The sequence below is a fragment of the Cyanistes caeruleus genome, unplaced genomic scaffold (assembly GCF_971803275.1).
Source record: "Cyanistes caeruleus unplaced genomic scaffold, bCyaCae1.hap1.1 HAP1_SUPER_30, whole genome shotgun sequence".
Taxonomy (NCBI): Eukaryota; Metazoa; Chordata; class Aves; order Passeriformes; family Paridae; genus Cyanistes; species Cyanistes caeruleus.
The window spans coordinates 2471416-2495554 of NW_028256295.1; the positions used below are offsets into that span (position 1 = coordinate 2471416).

Genomic DNA, 24139 nt, shown 5'->3' on the forward strand with positions numbered 1-24139 from the left:
GGCATAAAACAGGAGTCTTGTCTCCTGGCCAATTTCTTTCAATTACCATGTGCTGCACAGGCCATGGCTGAGGGGGCCTGGACCCACCCGGAGCTCCTCCCGGAGCCCAGCGGACTCCAGCTCAGCGGGGGCCGGCAGCGGGGCACGGCTTAGGCTCGGCAAGGTGTGAGCAGCCGTGGTCCGGCCCAGCCTCAGCCGGGGTCCCGCAGCCTCCCGTCCCCACCCGGTCACTGCTGGGGCCAGCCCGGCCCCGCCAGGCCGAGCCTGTGCGATTCAGCCCTTCTGGGACACAGGGCCAGAAAGACTTCAGCCCTGAAGCAGCAGGCTTTGAGTTCAAGCCTTGGGAAGCACTTGCCAAAGGCTTGATGGCAATTCATACGTTCATCAAGTCACCCCACTGAAAGTTATGTTTCTCGAATCTTCCCGTGTCTCTCCCCCGATTGGTTGCAATTTGTCGCAGTATTTTGCATCTTTCCAGCCCCAGTCTGTGTCTGGACCCATGCCCTCAGACTGCGCCCTCACACCTCCCCTAGATATTGTTCTGTCTGCCCCTAGTCCTGGTCTTTGCACTTTGCTCCTGTGCTGCGCAGGCTTTATGGGCCTCATCCCTACTTGATTTTCCTGTTCCAGTTGGTTCTGGGGACTCCAGCGAACCCGCTCCTTTAATTTCCTCCTCGGTTGCCTGGGTGTCAGGGGACCCTGAAGCTTTAAGGATTGTTGTGGCCACTGTCAGCACGACTGCAAGGGCCGCAGTGCAGCGGGGCCCGGCCCGACCGGCAGCCGGGTACCTCCTCAAAGGTGGAAGCAAGAGAGAGATTTCCCTGGCTTGCCTGTCTGCAAAATGTCAATCTCACAGAGGTGGATCCAGCTTTTTAAATGCTTTAATAGGTAGTCAGTTCCCACAGCTAGCCAGCTCTTGGATTTTGCTTGGCACAGAGGCAGCTCTCGCTTAGCAGCTCCTCTCAGTAAAATCATTTCCATGAGGGGCTTCTTCCCTGCTCACCAAATAGCAATTCATGCAAAAGCAGCACAAACTGTTCTTCCTGTCCTCCTATCTTTGCCAGAGAGTGCCTTTCAAAGGGATAATAATTGGGAGCGAGGGGGTTTACATTTTCCATTGCAAAGGAGCCTCCTGCCTCCCTTAGCAGGCCCCTGTCTTTCAAACGAAGACACACACAGTCTCCTTTTGCACCTTCACTTGGCCCCAGCCACTCCTGATCATTTGAAGGAGCGGCTCAGAAGAAGGGGCTGCAATCCCCCAAGACCTGGGCTGCTCCAGGCTGCTCCTGGTGCCTTGGGCTGTTGAAGGGGTGCCGGGGTGGCCTTTGTGACACAGGCACGGGGTGCTGGAGTGGCCTTTGTGACACAGGCACAGGGTGCCGGGGTGGCCTTTGTGACACAGGCACGGGGTGCCGGGGTGGCCTTTCTGACACAGGCACGGGGTGCTGGGGTGGCCTTTGTGACACAGGCACAGGGTGCTGGGGTGCCCTTTGTGACACAGGCACAGGGTGCCCTTTGTGACACAGGCATGGGGTGCTGGGGTAGCCTTTGTGACACAGGCACGGGGTGCTGGGTTGGCCTTTGTGACACAGGCACGGTGCGTCAGGGCCCGTGGTGACGCGGGACCTTGCGGTGCCCAAAGTCCATTGTGACATGGCAGAGCCCCGCCCCGGCTGGGGGGTATATAAAGGGCTTGTGGGGCCTGGGTCAGTCCCAGGACAGTGGCTGTGTCCAGGTACCTGTGTGCGCCAGAGGACTGCAGGCACGGAGGAGGAGAAGGCGAAGCCCAAGTCCCAGCCCCCCAGGCCCTGGCCCGGCTCACAGAGAGCCCAGGCCTTGAGGGAGCAGCAGGAGGAGGCTGAGAGGGCAAGCAGAGGGAGGAGAGGAGCCGTGGAGTCCTGCGCTGAGGAAGAGCCAGAGCTCTGCCGAGGAGAAATGCACAAGTTCCAGCAAGGGACTCCAGGGGAAGCCTGCACTGAGCCACAGCTGTCCCCAGGAGAAGCCCAGAGCTGCCAGGAGCCCTCTGAGTGGGATGAAGGCCTTGAGCAAGACCTGGTCCAAGTATGGGGGAGCTACTGGCATTTCCGGGACTGGGATGAGGGCAGGGAGCAAGAGCCCTCCCCAGCTGTCTCCGAGTGGGACGAGTGCAGGGAGCAGGAGCCGTGGCAGGCGGACAGCGATCACTGTCAGGAATTCTCAGATTGGGAAGAATCTCCTGAGCAGCGGCTGTCCCCAGGAGAAGGCACGAGCCGCCGAGCACTCTTGGACTGGGAAGCTTGCCGCAAGCAAGAGCTGTGCCAGGATGGCCAGGAGGTGACTGGAGGCAAAGCAAAGAGAAAATCCTCCAGGTCCAGCTGGGATGATGACAGTGATGGAGAGCTGGCTCAGGACAGCAGGGAATACTGCGACATCCTGTGCAGCCAGCTCAAGGCCTGGCAGCGGGAGGACGATGACTGGGATGAGGTGAGCGTCCTGGAGCTGCACGAGGAAGAAGAGGCCAGGCAGCAGACTGGCAGATTTAGCCCAAGAGGGAATCCTGCTGCCTGTCCCTCGAGAAGCTTGGGTGGAGTGCCAGGAGCCCGAGCTGTGCCCGCAAGAGCAACTCTGTGCCGGGCCTGGCCCTCTGGCAGCCCAAGCCACGGTGGAAGATGTCTCTTCTCCTGGGCAGCCGCTTCCCCACAGGAAAGGCCGCTCGCTCTTGAGGCAGGCACTGTGGGAGCTGCGGGGGCTGCGGGGGCTGCGGGGGCTGTGGGGGCTGTGGGGGCCGTTCCACTGCCCCTGCCTGGCAGCACAGCCACAGGATCAGCGCCCGCTGCCAGCAGCGCTGGGCTGCAGATGGCGGCTGCCCCGCGGCCTGCCCGGCGCCCCGAGGGAGCCGCACGGGCTGCCCCGGCCTGCGCTGGCCCTGCGGGCCGAGCCGGCCCCAGCCGCTCTGTGGCACCCCCGGGGCGGCTCCCCGAGGGCACACGGCAGCCCAAAGCGGCCCCCGAAGGGGGACCCTCGCTGCCGGGGCTCAGCGCCGCATCCCGGCCCATTGTCCGGCCGGGAAGGCACCTGGAAAGTCATCGGCTCCCAGCGGCAGCCTGGCACCGCCAGCGGCACCCCTGCACCGGGTCCCCGAGGGCCACAGCCACACGGCTCTTGGCCCTTTGCAGGGACACTGGCTCCAGCTCCTCCCTGCTGGACTCCAAGGCCATTTCCTCTCCTCAGGAAAGGACTCCATGCTGATCCTGGGGCACTTTGACCATGAGGAATGGACACAGACAGGAGGTGTTGCTCCCAGGACACGACGGCGGCCTGCTGGACTGCAACACACACAATTCTAACAAAAGAAAAGAAAGTTGTGTTTAGGAAGTAGTAGTAGGAAAGAAAAAAACCCAACACCCCCCCCCCCCCCCCCCCCACTAAAACCTGCATAGGACCCTCCAGAAACCCAAAAATGATAAAGAATAAGAATAGGAATATTAGGTAGAAGAAGTAGAAGCTGAAGTAGATGAAGACGTAGTAGTACTTAAAACATGGAAAATTAAGAATAAGAATAAAATGTTGGAGTCTGGAATACAGAGTGTGTGCCCTTGTTTCTGATACTTAGTTATAAGATCCAGGTATAAGTTCCCCCAGGCAGGGCAGGTCCCTGGGTGCTGCCCCTGGCCCAGATAGTTTTCAAATGGGAAAAACTATCAGAAGTAAGGTTTTAGAAGACAAAATGTCTTCCCTGCTGACAGCACCGCAAGGAATAGCTGCAGGGCAGAGTTTTAAAAACAGAGGTTGTCTTGACCTCTCTACAGCCTTGCATGGTGCTCAGCATGATAGATCAGGGGAAAAAAATATTATAGTGGTGTGGTAGCAGCCTCAGGGAGACAAAGAGTTACATTGTCCCACCCCAAACCCCTTGAGAAGGGCAGCCCAGGAGTTCTGATTGGGTTTGCGTCCCTGAGGGGTTCTCCCTTGCTGTGCTTCTACTGGTCCCTGACCCTGAACTCCACCCTCAAAGGTGGGGACCCTCGGGGGTTCTGTCCCTCAAAAACCCCTGCTGTGCCTCTGTTCAGGGCTCTCTGTTCTGGACCTGACTTTGTTCCCATGCTGAATAAATGGTTACATGAACTGGGAGCCCGTCTCGGTTGGTGTTTGATGCTGGTTCCCAGAATCCTGCTGCTTCCCTGGACGAGATCCTAGAGTTGTGGACTGCAACAGCAGGGTATTGGATGAAATACACAAATTGACACATTGGGGGACGCAGGGTCTATGTGACCACTCCTTGAGGGAGAACATCTGCATAGGGGTTTATGATATAGCAAAGGCCATCACTCAGGGCTGTGTAATGTGTCAAAGGGTAAACCAACGAGTGATGACGAAACCCGTACCAGGGGGGAGGGAACTAGTGGAGAGACCCTTCCAAAATGTGTAAATTGATTTCACAGAAATGCCTCTAGGACAGGGATACAAACACCTGCTAGTGATCGTAGATAACCTGACCCATTGGCCAGAGGCTTTTCCGACTTGGAATGAAAGAGCGAGAGTAGTAGTCAAAATACTTTTGGAACATATTGTCCCCAGGTATGGGTTAATCAATAACATAGACTCGGACCAAGGCCCCCATTTCACTGCCCGTGTTCTCCAGGAAACCACTGAAGCCCTGGGGATAAAGTGGAGGTTACACACCCCATGGCATCCCCAGAGCTCCGGTCGGGTAGAACGGATGAATAAGACCATAAAAACGACCTTAACCAAGCTGACTCTGGAGACTAAATTAGATTGGATAAAATGTCTCCCTTTGGCTTTATTACAGATAAGAACCCGACCTTGAGCAGATTTAGGGGTATCCCCCTATGAAATGTTATTTGGACTCCCCTTCCTAATTACTCCTTACAGCACTGCTCAGTATACGGAAGGGGAAGAAACCTCAAGGAGGTATTTGGAAACTGTTTGTTAAAACTTTAGAAAACCTCAGGAAAAAAGGGTATCTCCCTCAAACTCCTCCCTTTGAGGTAGACACACACCATATCAACCCTGGGGATTGGGTATTGGTAAAATCTTGGGCTAACTCTCCTCTCACTCCAAAGTTTGAAGGACCCTACCAAGTTCAACTCACCACACATACGGCTGTGAGAACCCAGGAAAAAGGGTGGACACACGTGACTCGAGTTAAAGGACCAGTGGCACCACCAGATGGGGAAGTCAACTCCGAAAAAGATCCCTCTAACTGGACTGTTGTCCCCAACACCAAGGACTTGAAAATAACCTAAAGAAGGAAACCCAGAGACTAAAGTCCCCAACCAGGAACTGGAATTACAACAGTTGTTGTTAAGTGTTCTCTTGGCTGCAACATTTGTGGTTAAGTGTTTCTTTAAAGTCTGTGAACTAATGTTAAGGTGTTTTCCAGTTGTGGTTAACTTGTAACTATTATTATTATTATTATTATTATTATTATTATTATTATTATTATTATTATTTGAAAAAGTAAAAGAACCCCTCCCCCCCCGAATAAGGCTCCAATTTCCTAGCCAAGACTATATTCCTCCCTGGGCAGCTTTTCCCAAGACCAAAACCGACAACAGTAAAAAGGAGAAGGACAAAAAAAATAATAAAGCTGTAAGCCTTGGACCCAGACCCCCAAAAGAGTGTGAGGAAAACCCCAAGAGGCAAGACCAGGGGAGATCAAACATGGTTCCTGCTGGACTCTTGGGAGTCACGGACAGGAGGGAGCCTAAAAGGATCATCACAAGGCTCATGGTAGGTCTGGTGATAGCAGTGCACCTCACCAATGCCATGGGGACAGACTCTTGCATGGAATGTTATTATCCCTTGTATGATGGGGAAAATCTAGGGTCCCTGGTAAGGGTCCACACAAATTTGAGTCCTTCTTGTTACAACAAATCACAATTAGAAGAATGCCAAGAAAACGGAAAAACATATTGGATTACCAGAAATACAGCCACTTTTAGAGAACGTCTTTTGGGAGACTGTCCCATGAGGGATACTTGGCTGTGCTTTGAAAAGAACGAACCAGTAAAAGGTGAACCTGATGTGGTAAAGGAGAAAAGAGTGGACATGAGCGTGGGAAATGAAGAATAGGAAAATTTGAGTGGGAAGAACTTGTTCATTGATTTAGTTGAAAACATCAGCAAGGAATTAAATATAACTGATTGTTGGGTATGTGGGAGTACTAAAATGTCTGATATTTGGCCCTGGGAGGGAATTAGCTTGAAACCTCGAGAAATTTTAAGCATAAAATGAACTGGGGAAGGCCAAAGAACACCAGGGTATAGGAGAAGAGAAAAATGGGAGTTAAAGGCTAAGGTAATTGGGGAAGACTGTATTCTACAAACTGGAAAAAGATATAGAACCCTGGTGGGGCGGATGGCATGCAAAAGATATAGCGAAGAATCTAGGAACTAAATGGGTTCCCCCAGGAGCCCAACCTAAGATATTGATCCTTAGAGAAGAGGGAAAAAGGGTGCATTCATCACGAAGGATATAACCTTTATGAATGTGCAGAAAGAGGGATCAATCCCTTCTGGGGAATTAGAAGCCTATCAAAGCATTGGAAGTACCCCTATGAAGACAGGGAGGGTTTTTGGGAAGCCCCAGATGATTTCTTTTGGATCTGCGGGGATGCAGCTTATACACATCTACCAGGAGACTGGTCAGGTAGCTGCACGATTGGGGTGATAAAGCCAGCTTTCTTCCTGCTCCCAAAAGAAGCTGGCTCAGAGCTTGGAGTACCACTATATGACAACCTAAAGAGGCCCCTAAAAAGGAAGAGGAGAAGTGTAATAAGCACAGGAGGGACCCAGAATTGGAAAGGAACAGTCTGGACCCTGGAGGAAATAATAAGAACTTATGGGCCAGTGACCTGGGCCCAGGATGGGTCCTGGGGATATAGGACCCCAATATACATGTTAAACAGAATAATCAGGCTCCAAGCTGTAATTGAAATAACATCAAACAAAACTGCCCCAGCCTTGATCATATAAGTGACCTCCTCTCCCAGACCCGAACAGTGGTGTACCAACTCCGACTGGCAGTAGATTACCTTCTCGCTGATGAGGGGGGAATCTGTGGGAAGTTCAACACCTCTGAATGCTGCCTAGAAATAGATGATAAAAGTGAAGTAATCTGGAACATTTCTAAAGAGATCAGAAAAATCTCCTACGTAGGGAACCAAGAATGGACACCGATCCTGAATACTGATTGGTGGGATAGTTTCTGGTCCTTTAAGGGCTGGTGGGAAAAGGTGGCATTCATTGGTATAGCGGGACTAGCAGGACTGTTATTTCTTCCCTGCATCATCCCGTGTTTGATCAGAATAATTACCTCAGTAATACAGTCTAGCAGCACGATCTACAACTCATTAGAAATAACCCAAGAGAAGGGAAAAGCTAAGATCCTAATGTTAGAAAGTTCAGAGCTGAAAGAAGCAAAAAGGGTATATGACCAATACCAAAGACTAAAGAAGTTTCACTACCAGGAGCCTGAAACAAGTTGACACAGGCTGATGCCTGGTCAAATTAAAAGAGGGGGGATATTGTTATAAATAAAAATCCCAATGTTCAAATTATAAGTTCCTGTTTCAATCCCAGTTTAGGTCCCTGGATAAGGGGTTTTGGTGTTGTAAATCCCAAAAAGGTTCACTGTTAAGAAGTTCATATTTGTTTTCTTTCTTTTTGGTGTTGTAAGTCCCAAAAGGATTCACTGTTAAGAAGTTCGTACTTGTTTTATCCTTGCATTTGTATCCCCATCCCTTATTCTCTTCCAACCCGTCAGGCAATTTAGCCGTTGCTGCCCAGGATGAACTTCCCCATTTCCCATAAAGACTTGCACATGGGTGCATATTAAAATCATATTACCACCTGGGAGCAAAGACAGCCCTGGACAACGAGCCACGCTCAGGGAACATCTGGAGGACCACACTGTGGAGGCAGCGGGGACCTGGGGAGACTGGGTGCGCCAATCTCAGTCCAGCAAGCTGGTTGCCATGACCTGGGCAGGACTTGAGAGGGAAGACACCCCTAGACCTTTGAGCCTAAGACAGAGTCTCTGGGTGATCCTGGCGAGGATAGAGGCTCCGGTCCTGCTGACAGTGGATGATGACAGGCCTGTGTCACATCGACCACAGGGAGCAGCGGCAGCGTGCACCCCGAGCCCCCACCTCTAGGCCCAGTTCTCTCTAATAAAGGCTTGTTAATGGGAGCAGAAGGTCTCCTGGCCCTTTAATTCACCGCACCTGCAGTGCCGGGGTAGGAGGCACAGCTGGGAGGAGAAAGGGGTGGGGGGAAGCTGGTTTTAGGGCTATTAATTTACTTCTCACAATCCTTCTCTAGTTTTTGGAATTTTCTGCCAGAAATCTCTCTCCTCCCCCACTCATCCACAGGTATTTGGGGCAGTTTTCTCCTTTTTGGGAGAAATCCGAGCGATGCACTGAGGCACCTAATTAGAGGTGGGAGAAGTGAGGCTCCAGGGCTTCCCGCTGAGCCGGAGCCACCGAACACCCAGGGCAGGGAAAAGCGGGCCGGGAGCTGCGGAGAACTTTGTTTGTGTTGGGAGCTCAATGGCGGCTCGGGCCGGGCCCGTTCCAAGCCTGTTCCTCATCTCCGCCCTTCCCCTCACACAGCCCGGGGCGGGCCCTGAGAGCGCGGGGCGGGGCTGTGCCGTGTGCAGAGCCCGCCGCTGGCTGCGATTGGCTGCTTCTGCCGTCACTCGTGGCTCTGGCGCGCGCTGATTGGGCAGAGCGGGGACAAGCCCGGCGCCGCTGGCGCCCCCAGAGCGGCCGTGGGGCAGGAGAGCCGCCATTGCTGGAGCGTCTGTGCGGGCCCGGCAGCGGCGGCAGCGGCCGGAGCCCGGTGAGGCGGCGGCGGAGCTCGGAGGCGGCCCCAGCCATCGCAGGTGGGAGCCGCGCTCGGTTCTGCGGGGGCTCGGGGCTCGCTGCGAGCCCGGGAGGGGGCGGCGGGGGGCTGTGGCGGGTGACTTGTGCCGTGGCCGGCCCGTGTTGGCCCCGGCGTGAGGGCGCTGCGGGAGCGGCTGCCCGCGGTCTCCTTCCCGCTGGGGCCTCGGCAGGAGCCGGTGCCGGAGCAGCGCTGGCTCGTCCCGGTTCGTGTCGGTAGCCCGGAGGTGGCTGCGCTGTGCCCGGGGCTGGGCGGGCAAATTCCCGGCGCCAGAGGTTTGTGTGGCCAAAGGAGGCAGAGGAGCGGTGTGAGAGTGACTTTATTGCTGCCCAAAGGGAGAGGCCATGGGGCATTTGCCGTGCGCTCCCTCCAGCTGCTGGAGGACGCGGCCTCGTTTTTGTCCTGATTTTCCCGGCCGCGTGTCCCTGTCCCTTTCCCCACTGGCGGAGGTGCTTGGAAGGTTCAGACTTCCCCATCTGCCTCCTGCATGTCCCGGTTAATATGTACCCACCACTGTTGTATAACATCCGATATTGATGGCTCTGTTAAGTCTTTGTTCTTCTGGAAGTTCAGGAATTTAGCGGGACTTTGTCAGAGCAGCGGTCCTTGCCAATTAGTAACATTTTCTGAAACTGATGCTTTCTCCCATTGCTTCCTTATGTGCAAGTCCCTGGCCCTATCTGCAAGCAGATTCACTCATTGGCTCTGTTTTTTCTTCCTGGGTGTTCTTTGATTTTGGGATTGCTCTCAGTGCCCTCATTCTCTGTCCTTTTGTAGCCGTTTGTGGCTCAGGAGGCCTGGCTGCCCCCTGCATCCCCTTGCTCAGCTGCTGAATGAGCTGCACTCAGCAAGGTGCCGTGCATGGTGAAAAGATGAGAGTTGCTGTAGCACATAAGAGGAGAAACTGCATTCCTTTAACCCATGGTCTGCCAGGGAACCACAAAAAAGTTGCCCATGCCCATCCTTTCCACATTTGGACCGGTACATGAGGTGCTTTCTTCTATACTTTGTTATCTGTTTCTCCACTTTTCCTCTGTGATCTATTTGCCAACAGCCGTTTGAGACATTTAACTTTCCACAAACTCTGCCTCCTTTTCCTGCTAAAAGATAATGTGACTCCATCCCATGGTGAAATGTTGTGTTCCTCATCTGGGTGGATTGGTTGGGAAGAAAGTCAGGAACTGGAGCTGTCTGGTTGGGGATTATTTTGAGGACATCATGTAATCTAATTATACCATGGAAATGATAAATTAGTTCTCTGGCTCCAGATATGAATTTGTTAGGGTTCCCAGGGGCTGGCCCATGGTGTTGCAGGATTTGTTCTGGTGGCTGTTCGTCTTTTCCCCATTTTTGGGTATTCCCTCCAGCCAGGGTTGCATCAATTTTGGGCTTTTCTCTGATTAAATCAGCACATACTTGGATTCCCAACTGATTTCCCTTAACTTGGGGTAGCAAAAAAACCCCCAGTGCTCTAATTCACCCTGGATAACATAGAAAGTGAGAGCACAAGTTGGGGTGGGGAGTGGGATGATTCTCCCCCATTTTTTATAGTGAAATTTTCACAGCATTGTCCATTTGCAGTTTTCCTTTTTAGCTTAACCAATTTCTGCTGCAGAGTCAGATATCCTCACCATGGGCTCTGCCTTTAGCTGTGCAAATTCCATCTGTGCCCCCAGGCAGAGCTTGGGGTGAGGGGCAGAGGAATTCAGCCCAATTCCTCCCCCAGGCAGGAACACCCTGGTACATTGTCCAGGCTTTGCCCCAGAGGTGTTAATTTGCATTTCTAAAGCTCCTCTGCTGGCTGCCTGGAATGAAGCTTCTCTTCCAGGGCAGCCATGGGATGACTCACATGGAGCCGCAACCCCACCCCCCACCCCCCCCAATTTTTTTTTTTTTCTTTTTTAAGACAATTTTCTATTAACTGTTTCCATTTTAAAGGGCCACATTTCAAGGTCTTCTGGTTTTCAAAATGCAGCTTAAAGGTGAGCATGGAAAAACCCATACCATAGTTTTGTCATCACTAAGAGCCACGCACAAACATAAAAACAAAAATTAGAAAGGAATCAAGTTTTTTTTTTCTTCTCCTCTGACTAAAAACTGATTCTCAGACCCCTGGCCCAAACAGAACTGACAATATAAAAGTAGAATAATTATGAAAAATTCTTCCAATGGAGTAATCCTTTCACTGAAACTGTGAAAAGCAAAAACTCTCCAACAATGTCTTTAGAGAAATAAGGCATGACTTGATTCTGAAGAGAATCATTTCAACCACACATAGTCTGCATGTGCAGAGAAAATCATTCCATGACATGTGAGTTTTACTAGATGTTTCCTAAACTTTATACAGTCTGAACCCATAGAAATCCATTGGTTTAGTGTTCATTGTTTCCAAGTTGTGGAGCCCTTAGTGTCTGGTTTCCTGTTGCACCTGGATTTCTTTGCCTCTGATGTGAATTAGGTCTGCACTCCTGGATTTCCTGCTCAGCCTTTTCCAGACCAGGTGTCTCCAGCTGTGCCAGGGCAGTGTCTGGGGTAGATGTTGGTTGATGTTTGCTGCTGGGTATTGATGTTTTGTTGATGGTCGTTGTCTTTGTGGGAATCTTTTGGGCTGTTCCCAGTCTATTGAGATGTTAAGCTCATCTCTGCTGAGTGGTGGAACATCCCTTAAAAAAACCCTTTAAAATTCCTTCCCCCAAGGCAAATGCAAACCAAGCCTGACTGGAGAAATCAGATAAAAAGTAATTTTACACTTGGTATATTTTCCAATACTCCAATCCCAGCCAGCCCAGAGTGTGAGTGTAATTGAGAGCCAGAGTGGAATTCTCGCGGTGCCTTCCCCAGCAGCTGTGGCGAGGGCAGGCACAGAAAGCCCTGAAGCTCCAGCAGTGCCAGCCAGGATTGTCCCGCAGGGGCTGGAGATGCCAAAGGAGGGTGCCCAGGCCGAGGATTTCAGCAGAGGATCTGTGGGCAGGCCCAGGGGCTTCCCCCGCTGGGGAGCCCTGGCTGCTGCTGCCTTGCCTTCAGTGCAGGCTCAGGGGCGGCTCCCATCCTCCTGCTGCAGCCGGGAAATCCAAATCTGCGGGGCTGCAGAGCCCTTGAGCCGAGGCTGAGGGGTACCCCCGTGTTCAGCTGTGCTGGGGCTGTTTCTGTGCTCAGGGACACTTGGAATGGGCCGTGCCACTTGGCCACCAGAGCTGCTTCTTTCCACTGCTTCGGCAGGACCCGATGTCCTGCTTGGGTGTGTCGCAGTAGAGATGGACAATGACACCTGTTTCTTCTTCCATCACAGCCAAAGCTTTATTGCACACAGCTTATATTTACATGGTTATCAGAAGGCACCGTGCTTAATTCCAGTTGGTTGGGAACTCAGTTCACTGGTTGGTAATGGTGAGTGTACACATCAGTCCAAACTTTTCTCTCTAACAATGTTTTCATACTTTTTCTACTGATTCCCATGGGACAGATCCCTTGTTACTACAGGTGCACTTGTTTTTCTCCCCAAGAATAGTTTGTTATGTTAACAAACTTTCCATTCTCAAGATGTTTTTGCCTGGGAACTTATCAGGCCAGCTGCTAGCTACACTAAGCCCACGTAACAAGTCCTAAACCATGGTTTTCCAAGTCCTTTCTTTTGTAAGGTTTTACCTTTATGTGACAGGGTGTTGTGGACAGCAGAGTCCAAAGGTGGGTGTGTCTCAAATCTCTCCCAGCCCGGGTCTGGATCTCTCTCAATTCAATGCAGGCATGGGTTTCTCCCCAGCCCCCTCTCCAGGCTGTTCAAACAGGAGGCTGGGTTAAACCCTTCCCCTGTCCTCAATTCTAAATCCTCCTGTGCCACTGAACAAGTTTCATACTGCAGTCACCGAGCTCTGCTCATCCATTTAGAGGCTCTGTTGGGGTACATGGGAGAAGGTGAGGAGGGGTCCCCGGGGGTCGTGTCCCCCCCTGGGAGCGCCTGTGACTCCCCCATGTCCCCCCCATGCCGGGCTCACCCCCTTTTGTCTCTGCCAGAGCTCCTGACCCAGCTCCTGCTGTGCCCTGGGAGGGGCTTTGGGGAGCCCCCATGGGACCCCCTTGGATCCCCATTCCTGGGCCCTGGGACCCCCCCTTATCTCCTTCCCCAGCTCCGGGACCCCCTGCAGCCCCTTCTCCTGCACCAACAGCGCCCTGCACCCCCTTTCCCGGGGATCCTCCTGTGCTCCGCCGGGGCTGGGGAGCCGCAGCCGCAGGAAAAATGGGATCCGCGGATGCCGGGGCTTCCCCCGCTTTGGGCCGAAGCCGGCGGGTTCCAGGCAGAGTTTGGGCGCAGGGCCCGGGAGTTCAGCCCAGTTTGTCCCGGGGGTCCCGCAGTGCGCGGCCGAGGAGGGTCCCGGGGGATCCCGGGAGGGGATCCAGGGGAATTCCCTGGAATTGCCCCGTCCCCTCCCCCCGCGCTCCCTCGGGCACTTTCGCTTCCGCCTTGGCCGCCCTGCGCCGCCGGGATCTGCCCGGCGACCGGTGACGTCACTGCAGCCTCGGGCTGCCACTGGCGGGCAGCAAAGAGCGGCGCCAATGGCGGGGCCGGAGGCGGCTCTGAGGGCGGGGCCGGGGCTGTGGGCGGGGCCGCAGCGGAGCAGCGCGATGGCTCCAGCGCTGGGGCCGGGGGCGCTCCCGGTGGGCGGCGAGAGGTGAGGGGGACCCCCGGCACCGGGACTCTTTGATCGCCCATTCCGGAGAGCCGAGGGGCCCCTAAACCCCCATTCCTGGGCGCCGCCATCCCACCGAACCCCCATTCCCGGCCGTGGGTCCCACCCTGCACCCCCTTATCCGGCACCAGGAACGCCTGCACCCCTTTCCCGGCCATCCCGCCTCCCGCAGCCCCCAGAGCCCCCTTCTCCTTGACCCATTTACCCCCCGGACCCCTATTCCTGCCTCTCCCAGCAGCCAGCCCCTCCTTTCCTCAGCACTCAGGACACCCGGGACCCCTATTCCCAGCCATCCCGGCTTTCCCTGCCCTGTCCTGGCAATGGGGACAGCGGGGACCCTTGGAGCTCCCTTTCCTGGGTACAGGAACGCCCTGAACTCCAGCCATGCCACATCTAGCCAGCCCTAGCCTCCCCTCTGGTCACTCCTGGCATCCCCAAATGCCCTTCCCAGCTCTCCCCGTTCCCCCTTTCCTTCAGCCGTGACCCCCCCGATCCCAAATCTCCAAATGTCCCCCCAGTTCTCCTCTCCCTGCGTTCCCTGCACGCGGCGCTGTCGGAGCCCGGCCCGGGCTTCCCGCAGTCCATGTCCATGGGGTGGGTCCCTGGCTGGGATCCCCTTCCAGCGCCGCCGCAGCGAGCGGGGCCGGGCGGAGCCGAGCCGGGATCTTGGGATAGCCAGGGCTGGGATATTGGGATAGCCAGGGCTGGGATATTGGGATAGCCAGGGCTGGGTTCTTGGGATAGCCAGAGCTGGGATATTGGGATAGCCAGGGCTGGGATATTGGGATAGCCAGGGCTGGGATATTGGGATAGCCAGGGCTGGGTTCTTGGGATAGCCAGAGCTGGGATATTGGGATAGCCAGGGCTGGGATATTGGGATAGCCAGGGCTGGGATATTGGGATAGCCAGGGCTGGGTTCTTGGGATAGCCAGAGCTGGGATATTGGGATAGCCAGGGCTGGGATATTGGGATAGCCAGGGCTGGGATCTTGGGATAGCCAGGGCTGGGATATTGGGATAGCCAGGGCTGGGATATTGGGATAGCCAGGGCTGGGATATTGGGATAGCCAGGGCTGGGATATTGGGATAGCCAGGGCCGGCACAAGGAGCGGCACCGGCACGGGGCCAGCGGGGAGCTGCAGATGCTGCAGCAGCGGCACAGCCAGAGCGGGGCTGAGCGGGGGGAGCCAGGGCTGGGGGATCTGTGGGGCTGCTGATGGCACCGCCATGGGGATCCCTGAGATCCAGGCTGAGGGATTAACAAATTCCCTGGCTCACAGCTGCAGGGAATGTCTCCGGAAATATGTCAGATATGGGCAGGAGGCGCTGGAGTGTAAAGGTAGGGAGGGCAGAATTCCCATGGGAATATGGGAATGTGGGAATTGGGAGGACAAAATTTGGGAATGTGGCAATTCCCATGGAAATTCCATGGATGGATCTCAGACATCCCATTCCCGTGAGATCTCCATGGATGGATCCCACTGCTGTCCCATTCCCATGGAAATTCTGTAGATGAATCTCACTGCCGTGCCATTCCCATGGAATTCCATGGGCAGATTTTCCCATCCTATTGCCATGGGAGCTCCAATCTGGTTCCCCCCCAAACCCATCCTGGGGATCGCCCTGTTTTTTGCCCTCCCCACCACCCACAGGACTCCTGGGGTTTCCCCATGACCCACCCAGCCCCCCCAAACTCTTCCTGGGTTCCCCCTCATCCCCCTATGACAGGAATTCCTGTGAGTCCCCCTGTGTCCCCTCCCCCAGGACTTTGGGGGTCCCACCCGACCTGTCCGTGCACCCCCAGATTTCTTCCACAGCCCCCCTGTGATGGTGGAGGGTGGGGGCCGAGTGCTGGTGCCCCCCTGCCTGCAGCAGATCCAGCGGTGAGGGCAGTTCGGGGGGTCCCTCAGCATTTGGGGTCCCTGGGATTTGGGGTGACACCCCGGGCCCCCCAGGATCTCCCTGAACACGCTGACGCTGCCCGTGCACAGTGAGAAGGTTCAAACCCAGCACGGGGTCCCCAGCACTGCCACCCGCATTGCCCAGGTACCCCCAAACCTGCTGAGAACCCCCAAACCCCCCGGGACACCCCAACCTCCCCTGATCCCCAACACAGCCCTGGATGTTCCAAAAACTCCCCAAAACCGCAAAACCCCATAGAGACATTGAGAAGGTTCATACCTGGCATAGGGTCCCGTCTCCATCACCAGCAGGTTACCCAAAACAGCCTTGGGACCCCCAATTCCACCCCTGGGATCGCCCAAATTCCCCCATCAGGACCCCTGTAAACCCCCTTGAGAACTCCAAAAAAACCACCATGGCCCCAAAACCAACCAGAACTTTTGAAAACCCCCAGGAAACCCTCACCAAGGTTTATACCCAGCATGGGGACCCCATCGCCTTCATCGGCATCACCCAGGTACCCCCAAACCCCTCCCGGGACCCCCAACCCCTCCCGGGCTCCACTGCCGGAACCAACGGGAGCGGTGTTGCCCTTTTAAGAGGAGTTACAGTGGGACCCGACAACACCGGGGGCCCTTAAAGCGGCCATGGTAGAGAGAACCCCCAAAATCCACCCTGGGGGACAAAACATCCCCTACAGGGGCTTGGGGTGGGGGCACCCCTAAAAATGTCACTTAAAGCCGTCATGATCCCCCCTCCAAAGGGGCTTGTGGGGCTGTGGCCGCACAAACACCCTAAAATGGGGAGGAAAAACACCCCTGTAGTGGTGGGATCCCCCCCAAAAAAACCTGAAAAAGAGAAAAACTCCTCTTGAGAGGGGCCTGAAGGCCCTGAAAGGCGCTGGAAGAGGGACAAGATCCCCTCCTGTGCTGGGGCCTCCCCGAGCCGGGAACTCTCCCGTTCCTGCACTCGGGGGAGCCCCGAACGACGGCGGCTCCTGGGCTGAGCCCCCCTCAGCCGGGACTGCGGGGGAACTGGGGGGGCTGGGACGGGGCTTGGGGCTCCTGGGGTGAACTGGGGGACCCTCAGTGCTCCCACCTCCCCCTGTTCCCCTGTCCCGCCCCGTTCCCATTGTTCCCCCAAAGCTCCGCTGCCCCCAGCTCGGTTTGGGGGGGACCCAGCCCTTTCCCATCGTGTCCCGGCCCGGCCCCGCTCACCCGAGGGCTCCGAACCACGCACAGGGACAGAGGAGGAGGAAGAGGAGGAGCAGGAGGAGGAAGAGCTGGAGCAGGCAGAGGAGGCTCCACCTGCGCTCCCCGCTCTCTGCATCTGCAGCTCCTTCGGGACCATCGCCCCCCCATCCCGCAGGTGCCCGGGGAGGGGGAGCTCGCCCCAAATCCCCCGGGGCTCCCTGGCTTTGGGGTTTTTGGGGGGGATGTTTGGGGATGGCAGGGCTCCAGAGCCGAGCCGCAGATGCCCCTCGGGGGCACCCCGGGGGTCCCCGGGAGGTGTTTTTGGGGGGTCCCGGTGGCGGTGGCGGCAGAGCCCCGGCAAAGGGGCCAGGGGGATGCGGGTCCGGCATGGCCGGGAAAGGGGTTCGGGGCTCCCGGTGCCGGCAGTGGCTGCTCCCAGCATTGCCCAGTTGCTCACCCCGTGTGGCTCCAGTTTCCTGTGAGCCCCACGATAAGCCAAATCACTCCCAGTCATTCCCTATTAGAGTACAATTTGTCTCCATTTTATCACATTTTTCCACATTTTTATCCAACTTTCCCACATTTTTATCCCATTTCTTTCCCATTTTTGCTCAATTTTTTCTAATTTTTATCCCATTTTCATACCATTTTCCCCCATTTTTATCCTATTTTTTATTTTTCCCCAATTTTTTCCATTTTTTTCCCTCAATTTTTCCCTTTTTTATCTCATTTTCCTCCTTTTTTACCATTTCTTCTGATTTTTTTCTTATTTTTCCTCCATTTTTACTCAAATCGTTCCCCATGATTTCCTATTTTTTCCCACTTTTTTCCTTTTTTAATCTATTTATTCCACATTTCCCCATTTTATCTCTTTTTGCTCCATTTTCTCCCAGTTTTTTCCCCATGTTGTCTCCTATTTTCCCCATTTTCTTCCATTTTTTCCCCCATGTTTTCCTCATTTTTACCATTTTTATTCCCATTTTTCTCCCAGTTTCCCCCATTATTTTCCCCCATTTTAATCCTGGTTTTATCTCATTTTCCCACAGTTTTATCCCCATTTTCTTCCATTTCTTTCTCCCATTTTTCCCAATTTTTCCTCCATTTCCATCACATTTTCCCCAATTTTTTCCCTATTTTTATCTTATTTTTTCCCTATTTTTATCTCATTTTTTCCCTATTTTTATCCCATTTTGGCTCGATTTTCCCCCATTTTTCCTTTCGTTTTTCTCTCTTTTCCCCCATTTTTTTCTAGTTTTTCCCAACTTTTCCCCATTTTTCCTCCATTTCCCCCTATCTTCCCCATTTAATTATCCCAAAAATTGAAATTTGTTGGGGGGAGATTTGAAATTTTGGGGGGGGGAAAATAGAAATTTTGACAGGAAAAAAGGGTGTTTTGGGGGCAAAACTCCATGAATTTGAATCACAGCTTTCCCATGATTTTCCATGATATTTCCATGATCTCCAGCTGGAAGGAGGCGTGGGATTCATCTGAACATTCTGGAAGCTATAATAGGACCAGGCCATCAACCTTCCTGAAAATCTGGACCAGCTCATCTGCAATTCCACCTTTCTCCACTCCCCGGATTCCCAGGTCTGGAAATTCTTCTACAACCTCCCAGGTAGGCAATTCCCAAAATTCCATAGAAAAATGGGATAGGGGTATTTCATCCTGTTTTTTTCCTGATTTTTCCCAGTTTTTTTCCCCATTTTTTCCCTGGTTTTTCCTGATTTATCCAGATTATTTTTCTCTTTCTTTTCCTCACTTTGTCCCTGATTTTTCCCATTTTTTCCCTAATATTTTTTCCAATTTTTTCACTCTTTTTTCCCCCATTTTTTCCTTATTTTTTCTATTTTTTCTTGGTTTTTTCCCAGTTTTTTTTCTGTTTTTTTTCTGATTTTTTCCCTCCTTTCTTTTGCCAATTTTTTCTTTTTTTTTTTTTCCCAGTTTTTGCTCAAAATTCCCTGACTTTCCCAGGATTTTTCCCACATTTTCCTGATTTTTCCCTCTTCTTTTCCCAAAATTTTCTGTCTTTTTCCCAACTTTTTCTCACATTTTTCCCTGATTTTTCCCATTTTTCCCCTGATTTTTCCCAATTTTTTCCCTGATTTTCCCCCAATTCTTTTTCTTTTTTCTGATATTTTTCTGATTTTTTCCCAGTTTTATTCTTTTTTTCTTTTCCTGGTTTTTCCCTCATTGTTCACCATTTTTTTCGCATATTTTTCACATTTTTTTTCCTGATTTGCCCCAATTTTTCCCCATTTTTTTTCCTAATTTTTCCTGATTTTTGCCTGTTCATTTCCTAAATATTTTCTGGCTTTTTCCCAATTTTTTTCCATTTTTCAAGGTTTTTTCCCCCAGTTTATTTTCATCATTTTTCCCTTGTTTTACCTTTTTTTTCCCAATTTTTTCCTCCATTTTTTTTCCTGATTTCCCCCATTTTTTCCTGATATTTCACTCTTCTTTTCACAATCTTTTCCTGTTTATTCCCCAATTGTTTCATAATTTTCCCCTGATTTTTACATGTATTTCCTAATTTTTTTTACTGATTTTTCCTGATTTTTTCCAGGTTTCTTTCCTCTCTCTTTGCTTAAATTTTTCCAATTTTTTCCCAAATTTTTTCCTGATTTTACCCTTTTTCATTCCAAATTTTTTCTGGTTTTCCCCTTTTTTTTTCCTGATTTTTTCATTATTTTTTTCTGATATTTTCCAGACTTTTTTATCTTTTTCCATGATTTCCCCTGATCTTTCTTTTTTTTCACATTTTTTTCTAATTTTTTCCCAATGCTTTTCCTGATTTTTTTTGCAAGCTTTCTCAAACATTTCTGGTTTTTCCTTGATTTTTACAATTTTCTTCCCAATTTTTTCCTGATTTTTCCCGATTTTTCACCATTTTTTTAATGCCTATCCCATTTTTTTCTGATTTTTCTCTCTTCCTTTCCCAAATTTTTTCTAGCTTTTTCCCAACTTCTTCTCAAATGTCCCTAATTGTTTGCCTGATTTTCCCACAATTTTTTCACAATTTTTTCCCATTTTTTTTAGATTTTATTTATCTTTTTTTTCCTGTTTTTCCCTGATTTTTCCAAGTTCTTTCCCAGTTTTTCTTCTGATTTTCTCGGGCTTTTTTCCTGATTTTTTTCCCCTTTTTTCCTGATTTTTCCTTCTTTTCCTATTTTTTCCTGATTTTTTCCCCATTTTTCCTGATTTTTCCCAATTTTTTCCACTTTCTTTTCCTTGAGTTTACTCTTTGTTTTTCCCCAAATTTTTCCTGGTTTTCTCAATTTTTTTGTCAAATTTTTCCGTTTTTCCCCAAATTTTTCCCAATTTTTTCATGATTTTTATCCCATTATTTTGATTTCACCGTGATTTTTTTTTCTGTTTTTTTCCCTGGTTTTTCCCTGATGTTTTCCTTTAATTTATCCTGGTTTTTTCCCCCATTTTTTCCCCAATTTTCCAGTTTCCTTCATACTCGCAGTCTAATCCCAGGAACTCCCAGTCACTCCCAGTCTAATCCCAGTCACTCCCGGTATGAGGCCAGTGGCCCCCAGTTGCTCCCTGGCAGTGCCAGTGTGACCCCAGTAGCCTCCAGTGTGATCCCTGGGACTCCCTGTCTCTCCCAGTATATCCCAGTCAGCCCCAGCACGCTCCCAGTCATTCCCAGCTCCTCCCAGTTGCTCTCAGCATGATTCCAGTTGTTCCCAGCCACTCCCAGTCAATCCCAGTATGATTCCAGTCACCCTCAGTGGGATCCCAGTCTCAGCCAGCATGGACCCAGCTGCTCCCACTGTGATCCCAGTATGATCCCAGTTGAGTGTGATCCCAGAATAGTTGCAATTCTTCCCAATTCCTACCAGTGTGATCCCAGTTGTCCCTAGAGTAGTCCCAGTCCATCTCAGCATGGTTCCACTCACTCCCAGTTTCTCCCAAGGTGGTCCCAGCTCTTCCCAATGTGGATCCATTAACCCCACTATGATTGCAGACCTTCCAGTATATCCCAGTTGCCCCTGTAAGGTTTTAGTTACTTCAGAATGATCCCTGTCTTTCCCAGTGGCTCCCTGTTTCTCCCACTGTGATCCCAGTTGTGGTCACAGTCCCCTCAGCATGGTTCCAGTTGCTCCCAATGTGTCCACATTTTCCTCCCAGCATGGGCCCAGTAGCTCCCAGTAACCCCCAGTCAGGATCCATTCACACCCACTGTAATCCCAGTGGTTCCCAGTGCTATCCCTGTAGGAGCCATTGTCACTCCCAGTATGGTTCCAGTCACTTCCAGGATAATCCCAGTCACTCCCACTACAACTGAAGTCCCTCCCAGTATGAGCTGTTGTACCAGACACTTCCAGTATAGTTCCAGTCACTTCCAGATCATCCCAGTATGGTTCCAGTCATGGCCAGAGTGACTCCCTGTCACTCCCAGGATGGGCCCAATTGCTCCCAGTCACCTCCAGTATGGTTCCAGTCCCAGCCAGCCCCTTTGCAGTCACCCCCAGTATGATCCCAGCTAGTTCCAGTAGGATCCCAGTATGACCCCAGCATGGGCACAGCTGTTCCCAGGATTATCCAGTGTAGTTCCCATTGCTGCCATTTACCTGCACTTGTTGTCTCTCGCCCAGTCTATCCCAGTTGCTCCTAGTCACTCCCAGTCACCCTGAGTGCAGTCCCAGTTGCTGCCAGTATGGTCCCAGTCTTACCCAGCACGGCCCAGTTGCTCCCACTGTGATCCCAGTAGGATCCCAGCTGTCCCCAGCATGGTTCCCGTTGTTCCCAGTGTTATTTCAATCCCCCCAGTATGGTCACAGACACTCCCAGTATATCTCAGCTACCATCAGCATGCGTCTTGTGCTCATTCCCAAGGATTCACAGTTGCCCCAGTAAGGTTCCAGTATCATTCCAGTACAAACCAGTCCCTGCCAGTGCTGCAACTCCTGGGATCCCCCAGCCCTCTCTGTGTTCCCCGGTCCCACATCTCCCCAGAGGAGCCCCAAGGGCTGGCAGTCCCCAGCCAGGGTTCCCAGCCAGCCCCAGGTTGGATCTGCAGCCCCCAGTTTTCCCAGTTTCCCTCTCCTTTTCCCCGGGCCGGGTTCCCCCCGTCCCCAGCGGGTGGGAGCAGCGGAGAGCCCCGCGCTGCCCATCCCGACCTGTCCCGGCTCCATCCCCGCTCCTGCCGTGGGCTGTGAGGGGTTTGGGAACGGGGCACCGAGGGTGTCACTGCTCCTGGGGGAGGAGGAGGAGGGATGGAAGAGGAGGGATGAAGAAGGAGAGCAAGAAGAAATGGCAGTAGGAGAAGAAGGTGGGGATAGGGAGGAGGAACGGGAGGAAGAGGAGGAACAAAGGAAGATCAAGGAAAGGAGAAGGAACCACGAGGTCGAGCACTTCCTGAATTCACAGCCCCCACCTGTGAGATCATCACCCCCATCCTGTAGGTGCCTGGGGAGTGGGAGCTCGGCCCAGATATCCTGGGGGATCCCTGGGTTGGGTTTTTTCCTGGAAGATGTTTGGAGAATGAAGAACTCCAAAGCTGAGTGGAAAATGCCTCTTGGGGGCACTTAAGGGCGTCCAGCATCCCTAAGTGGGGAGATGGAAACAGGGGGAACTTTTCAGATTCCTGGCACTCCCAGCAGCCTGGGGAGGGCAGGGACTGAGCAGACAGGGGGACCTCTTGTACAAGCGTGACCCCAAGCAGCTGGGACAGGGAGGAACCCCTGAACAGCAAAGGGGAGAGACCAGAGTTGGGGAACTCCTGGGAGACATTTTCAGGACTGAATTTTGGTGTTTGGGGGATTTATATGGGCACCAGCTGCCTAGTGACTTCTAAAGGTGGACTTGGAGAGAGGAAACCCCTTAAACCAATGTCCTCATCCCTTGTATTTCCCCAAACCAGGATTTCCCATTCCCAAACCTTGGCTGGATGGAGAAGGAGGCTGTGAGGAAGAGGAAGATGCTCCAGGACACCCAGGCAGGTGAGCAGGAAGTCAGTGCCCCTTTCCCCCTCTCTCCTGCTCCATCTCCCAGCCCAGCATGGCCCCCGGCTGCAGGACAACCCCGCTGCCGACGCCATCCTGCTGGGGACGCACTGGGGGGATCTCCTTCCCCTTGCCTCTGGCACGGAGGCAAATCCCATCCTCTCCTTGTCCTTCCTCCCCCAGACAAGGAGCTGAGGATGGAGACCAGGGAGGACAAATCCCCACAGCAGAACCTCATGGAAGAGGCTGTTTTGAGTGGCTCCACGGCACAGGAATCCAACGGGGAGGAAAAGCCATGGAGTTCCCACAGGAGGAGAGGCTCCAAACTCATCCCAGGGTGCTCTGAGGAGGAAAGACCCACCCTGTGCCGGGAAGGCGGCCGGAGATCCAGCCAGGGCTCTGAGCTGGTGGTCCATGAGCAGCTTCAGGATGGGGAGAAGCGCTACAAGTGCTTGGAGTGTGGGAAGAGCTTCAGCTTCAACTCCCAACTTGTCATCCACCAGCGCATCCACACTGGGGAGAGGCCCTACGAGTGTCCTGAGTGTGAGAAGAAATTTCAGACCAGCTCCCATCTCCTCAAGCACCAGCGGATTCACAGTGAGGAGAGGCCCTTCCACTGCCCTGACTGTGGGGAGGGATTCAAGCGAAACTTCACCCTCATCACCCACCGGCGCATCCACACTGGGGAGAGGCCCTACGAGTGTGGGGAATGTGGGAAGAGCTTCAGCCACAGCTCCAGCCTCATCTGCCACCAGAGGACCCACACTGGTGAACGGCCCTATCACTGTGGGGAGTGTGCAATGACCTTCAACCGGAGGTTCCAATTGACCATCCACCAGATGATCCACACTGGGGAGAGGCCCTATGAGTGTGGGGAATGTGGGAAGAGCTTCAGCCAGAGCTCCAGCCTCAACACCCACAAACGCATCCACACTGGGGAGAGGCCCTACGAGTGTCCCCAGTGTGGGAAGAGCTTCTCCAGGAGCTCTCACTTGACCAGACACCAACAGAAGCACCAGTAAGGGAAGCCCTGCGAGTGCCCCAAGTGCAGAAAGAGCTTCGTGTGGTGCTCCAGCTCCATTCCCCATCAGAGGACCCACGTTGGGCAGAGCCCTGATGACCTCTGTTTCCACTGATCTGCATTGGGAAGACACTGGGCTGGTGGTGCTTTTGTTTCAGTCCTAATTTTCTTTTAATTCATCTTCATCCCTTTAAAATAGACAAAATCGGGGTAAAAATGAACAAGTTCATCCAAGACCTTTAAAGCCTTTCTTTTTACTAGAGCTTCAAGGGAAACTGGGGTTCAAGGATATACTTGGGAGGATTTGGGGTTTGTGGGGGTATTTGGTGTAGTTGTCTCCATTTCTTAGCACTCATAGAGATGAGAGGCTTCAATGTCACCTCAAAACCACTCAGTGCCACTGAATGCTACTCAATCCCACCCCAGAATTATTCAATTCCACAGCCCCTCAGGGTGTGATGCCTTAAGTTTTAGCTTTCATATTTTTCATATTCTG

At 52.6% G+C, this 24139-nt stretch overlaps 1 protein-coding gene across 1 annotated transcript; it reads left to right on the forward strand.

Annotated features, from left to right (window-relative positions):
- Positions 1-22567: 22567 nt before the first annotated feature.
- Positions 22568-23671, forward strand: LOC147645289 (uncharacterized). The gene is made up of 2 exons (XM_086874866.1): positions 22568-22619; positions 22806-23671. The coding sequence occupies exons 1-2, from the start codon at positions 22568-22570 to the stop codon at positions 23642-23644; spliced, it is 891 nt and encodes a 296-aa protein (XP_086730992.1). The 3' UTR covers positions 23645-23671.
- The last annotated feature ends 468 nt before the right edge of the window (positions 23672-24139 follow it).